We start from the raw sequence: 5,279 nt of genomic DNA on the forward strand, positions 1-5,279 counted from the left end.
GTTTTCACTATGAACTTCTGTCGCATTTTTATGTATACGTCGAATTACACGCAATTGAAGGTCGAACGTCATTTTTTACCATTTTAAAACATGTAATTGGAAGTCAGACGTCCCGCAATACAAATTCTGAATCATGCACGGAGGTGCACGTGAACTTCTTGCAACAAATAAGCATCAAATATTCCTAGAAAGGAAATATGTTTTTAAATAAGAATCAAATATTCTTTTTGTAAATTGAACTTCATAGTTTTCTTTTTCTTAGAAACATTATTATAATTTGAGTTTCCCGTATACATCGAACTACTCCTCTATTTTAATTTGAACTTCGTTATTTTTATTCTTTAGTAACAAGGAAAATTTGAGTTTTTTTATAAATATCGAACTTCTCTATTTTGTAATTTGGACTTCTTGATTTGTTTAGTAAAGAAATATACTAGTTTTGTAATAAATATTTGGACCGTCCGTTATTTAAATTTGAACTCTAGAGTTTTTTTATTGTTAGTAACAATGAAAGTCGTTTTTATGATTTTTGAACTCCTCCATTTTTAAAATTCGAACTTCTTGTTTTTTTATTTTTAGAGATGGTGAGATATCCGCTTGTAAGTGCTTTTTTTTAGAACTACTCTTTTATATTTTTTTTGAACTTCCTATGATCTTCTTGTCAGCGGATTTTTATTTTCCGACTTTTATACATCGAAATACCGTGTTATTTTATGTTGAACTTCTTATTCCGAATTTTGTGTAATCATCGACTGATCCTTCTTTTTAATTTGGGCTTCTTGGTTTTATTTCTTTTATTAATGGTTAAAATAATAGTTTTTTATTAAACATTGGATTTTTCTGTTATTTTAATTTGAACTTCTTTGTTTATTCTTATAGTAAAGGGCAAATATCTGATTTTCTGTAAAAATGAATTGTTCCATTTTTTAATTTGAACTTCTTGGGATTATTTCAAATAAATTTGTTTGCTTTTTTAAAATTGGACCTCTATGTTTTTTTGGAAACTCGAAAAATCCAACTTTTCTATATTTCAAACAGCTTCATTTTAATTTTGTATTTCTTGATTTTAGTTTTATGAAGAAGGAAAATATGTGGGTTTTTTAACATTAAATTGATCCATTTTTATTCTTAAGTACAGACAAAATCCAAGTTTTGTAATAAATTTCGAACAACTCCACTTTTTAAATTGAACTTCTTGGTCTTATTCTTTATTAACAAGGAATTGAGTTTTTATCCATTTTTTATTCATTTTGAACTACTGTGTTTCTTTAATTCGGACTTCTTGGTGTTATTCATTTAACGGGAAAAGCCATAGTTTCACAATAAACTGGGATTTGTTGTTTATTAAAAAAACATTCATCAAACTTCTATAGTTGTTGTCTTTGAACTTTCTAAAAAAATTGTAGCATAACAACATCCAGGTGCAAACCTAGCAAAATTGTAGGTGCAAGAATAGGTGAGCTGCAATTGTGTCATTGTACCTACAGATTTTCCTGTGTTTAGCAACAAAGTTTGTTCCTAAAACAGCACGCCGCCTAGTAGACAACAAGGATAGGCTGGTAGCATGATGCTACTGGAAAGAAGCAGCAACAAGTCCAATGCTCAAACAAATTAACTCCCTCACTCATTGCTACCAAACCTCAGTACCACAGTACCTCATATATTAATGCCACATAAATCAAAAGAAAATACACGCTCAAGTCAGGAACACTCCATTCAGACAGGTTTATACATATGCAGAAATAAATTGCATCAAAGCCACAGTCAAGATATAAAAATTATTTTATAGCAATCTGGAAAACTGCAAATGCTTGGGCGTTCTTTGTTGTGAATACATATTTGTTCACATTTTCACAGAACACAAGACCATTTTTAACCAAATGAGCATGAACAAGATAGTGATTGACAAAACAAAGAAGAAATTGAACCAAATACATTTTGAACCGTCCCAAAAATGAAGTCAGGACATCATCTTTATTGTGTCCTGCTTGCTCCTTTCCACGCCTCATGTCATCTTACCATATAATTTAACAAGTGACAAATCACCAACCATATATCTGAAATACGGGCAGTAGAAAAGCATGGCAAGCACTGCTTCTGAATTTTAAGAACTGCTTCTGAATATTACAGAACGCTAAAGATGTAGTTGCATATACATGAGCAATACTAGATTGACGCCTAACATAGGAAACAAGACACCAAACATGTTCAGTCACACAGCCATTGAGTAAGTTTATCACACATTCCATACAAGCCTCTTGCATGACTAAATCTAAGCATAGCACAAACTTTATGAACTCAATAATCTGTATTCCATACTACAGCGAGCATCAATGTGGTTGTAATCACTTATGTATACAGCGAATCATCCCATCATAACATTGGTTTCTGACTTTTTGTTCCAACAAGGTTTAACAAGTTTGATACTGTGTAAGTCATGTGTGTACATATCAACAAGCATGTACACAGCACATAATCAAAACTTGTTCTCTACATCAATTCACACTATTGGTGTCCATCAGTACTGAGAGAGACGTTCCTGTTGCGGTAGAGCTACTGAGAAGACCATCGTCACAGTTTTTTTAGTGCTTCTTCCTGCAAGGAACATATCTCACATAATCCCATGACCAGCATTGATGCATCATCCGCGGGCGGCCATGACAACAACTTGGAGAAGATGCATGAAGGTCACGGCTTAGGCCTCGGGCAGGTCAACGCTTAGGCCTCAGGCAGGTCGTCGAGTATGCTGTGGGATAGGAGTCCGCCGCCATCTATGCTTCACTGATGCGCGCGCGATGGAGGAGGAAGCAGCAGAAGGTCACCACTACGGTGGAGAGAAGGTCAGCTTTTGGTGTAAGGCAAAGGTGGGAAGGCGATGGCCGGAGATGCATCATGCACCTGACCTTCTCAATATCAGATCTTCATGGTCGGCCCTGTGACAATGGCTTTTTTAAGTTTCCTTATTAAAATGGAGCCCTTTTTTTCCTTTTTAATTAAACTTCGAACTTCTGTTCAAATTTTTACATAATCATCAACGTCAATATCTCTAAATTGCAGCACTAACAACCACCTTAACTTTTGTCCAAAACTTTTCTGGACTACAGGGAGATGGAGGAGATGGAGTTACAGAGAAATCAGGGAATAAAGGTAGCGATAATACCTGTAACATTGTCGTCGGCCGCCGCGGTCAGAGTTGGATGTGGTGCCGACGTTGAGGAGCAGGGTGCCGTCCGCGGTGGATTCAACGGAGGAGATGGAGGGACGACGGCGCTTGGGGCGGGTGGCGCAGCAACGGTGGCCTGATTGAAGCAGAGGAAGGGAGGGGCCCGAGGGGAGGAGGGCACCGCCACTGCCGAGACGACCCGCGGAGGAGCCTGTCGCCGGTGAATGGCGTTGGTGGTCTGCAGAAGCATGCGGGCGGGACGGCGTCGCCACGTTGGAAGCAGGGGGAGGCCGTGGCCGCAGTGGATTCAGGGGGAAGGGAGGCCGCCGCCGCTGTGGATTCAGGGGGAGGGAGGCCGTCGCCGCCGCAGTGGAGTCAGGGCGTGGCCGCGGTGGATTCAGGGGGAGGGGAGGCCGCCGCCGCTGTGGATTCAGGGGGAGGGAGGCCGTCGCCGCCGCAGTGGATTCAGGGAGAGGGAGGCCGCCCACCGCAGTGGAAGGAGGGCGGCGGCGGCGAGTTGGTCGGGGGTTCTGTGGCGGCGACAGGTGGGTCGGGGGCGGTCGGGATCGAGGGGAGAGTGAGAGGTGGGGGACGGTTGGGTGGGATTTTTTTTTTCTACGAGATCTCAGGAACTCCAATCGGCCTTATATAGGGCGATGTGATCCATATAATTCAATTAGGCTTCAAGTGTGTACTTGTTGGTGAAAGTGTTGTTCAATGGGAATTATATTTTATATTACTAATGTAGCCTATAAAATCTGTCGCACAGCCTTGTAACTTCTTACCCCATTTCTAAATTTGTACTAGTCCTCTATATCGTATATTGCGCTACTCGTACTACTACCTCCCTCTTTGTTTACTTGTCCCCTTCGTAATTTGTGTCAAATTCTGACCATAAATTTCACTAACTAAATGTTAATGCATGTGACAAAAAATTATATCGTTTTATTCGTATTTCAACATAATTTCCAATGGAATAATTTTCGGTGACACGCATTGACATTTTATTAGTTAAACATATGGTTAAAATGTGACACTAAATACGACTAGTAAGTAGTATAGTAGCAGTACTAGTATACGTCGGTCAAATTATTCATCATGTCCACGCATTGAATTAACGTGACAACACACTGCGCGTGAGGTGACACAAGAATCCCGGCGGCGTCTTCGGGTATTGTGGACTTTAGATTTGGAGTACCACTTATCTGTCAAAACATATCATCATTCACTTAAAACAGTCGATTGATCATACATTGAGTACCATATAACTGAAATTAACCGATGCAAGTCCAAGAAGGATTGGCCAGTGCTGCCGGCTGGCGTCAAGTTTGATCCCACGACTCAGGAGCTGATCGAGCACCTTGAGGCCAAAGTGACTGCTGACAGCGCGAGATCTCACCCTCTCATCGATTTGTTCATACCAACCATCGACAGCGAGCACGGCATATGCTACACCCATCCTGAGAAACTTCCAGATAAGACACCGATCGGCCGTCTACTTGCACAAACATATTTTTTTGTTTATAGCTCTATTTTTCTTGTTAGACGCAAACCTAGTGAAGCAGTTAAAATTTGACAGTTAATAAAAAGTGAAACAAGTGAGTGCAACATGCCAAAGATGTTATGAAAATGCCAACCACGTACACTAAAACCTGTATTCGACAATACTGCAGGTATCATGCTGAGTGGCCTAAGCAAGCATTTATTCCAGCGCAATTCCAGGGCATTCAGAAGGGGCACGTGGACACATCGCAAGATACAATCGGAGTGCGGCATGCACGCGATGTGGCACAAGACTGGCAATACCTTGCCGGTGGTGGTCAACGGCCGGCAGACGGGCAGCAAAAAGGTTCTGGTGCTGCACACCAACAAGAACTTCGACCAGCAAAGGACCAACTGGGTGATGCACCAGTACCACCTCGGGGACCTGGAGCAAGAGAAGAAGCGGGAGCTGGTCCTCTACAAGATTTTCTACCAGACGAACACTAGGGCCAGGAGTAAAAAGATTATAAGTTAGTTTGATATTGGTACTTGTACTACCTTGTCGTCCGCAAGTTGGTATTGTTGTTAACGATCTTTCGGTATGAACTTGGCATTTGCTTCCAACAATCATGTC

The 5,279-nt window shown here is 40.8% G+C and overlaps 1 protein-coding gene across 1 annotated transcript; it reads right to left on the reverse strand.

Moving 5' to 3' along the window:
- Window positions 1-1,772: 1,772 nt before the first annotated feature.
- LOC123097063 (proline-rich receptor-like protein kinase PERK1) lies at window positions 1,773-4,939 on the reverse strand. Its single transcript, XM_044518832.1, has 3 exons — window positions 4,924-4,939; window positions 3,161-3,806; window positions 1,773-2,933 (listed from the first exon to the last, which is right to left on the reverse strand). The coding sequence occupies exons 1-3, from the start codon at window positions 4,937-4,939 to the stop codon at window positions 2,891-2,893; spliced, it is 705 nt and encodes a 234-aa protein (XP_044374767.1). The 3' UTR covers window positions 1,773-2,890.
- Between the last annotated feature and the right edge of the window lie 340 nt (window positions 4,940-5,279).

Source organism: Triticum aestivum, chromosome 4D (genome assembly GCF_018294505.1).
Source record: "Triticum aestivum cultivar Chinese Spring chromosome 4D, IWGSC CS RefSeq v2.1, whole genome shotgun sequence".
In the NCBI taxonomy this organism is placed as follows: domain Eukaryota; kingdom Viridiplantae; phylum Streptophyta; class Magnoliopsida; order Poales; family Poaceae; genus Triticum; species Triticum aestivum.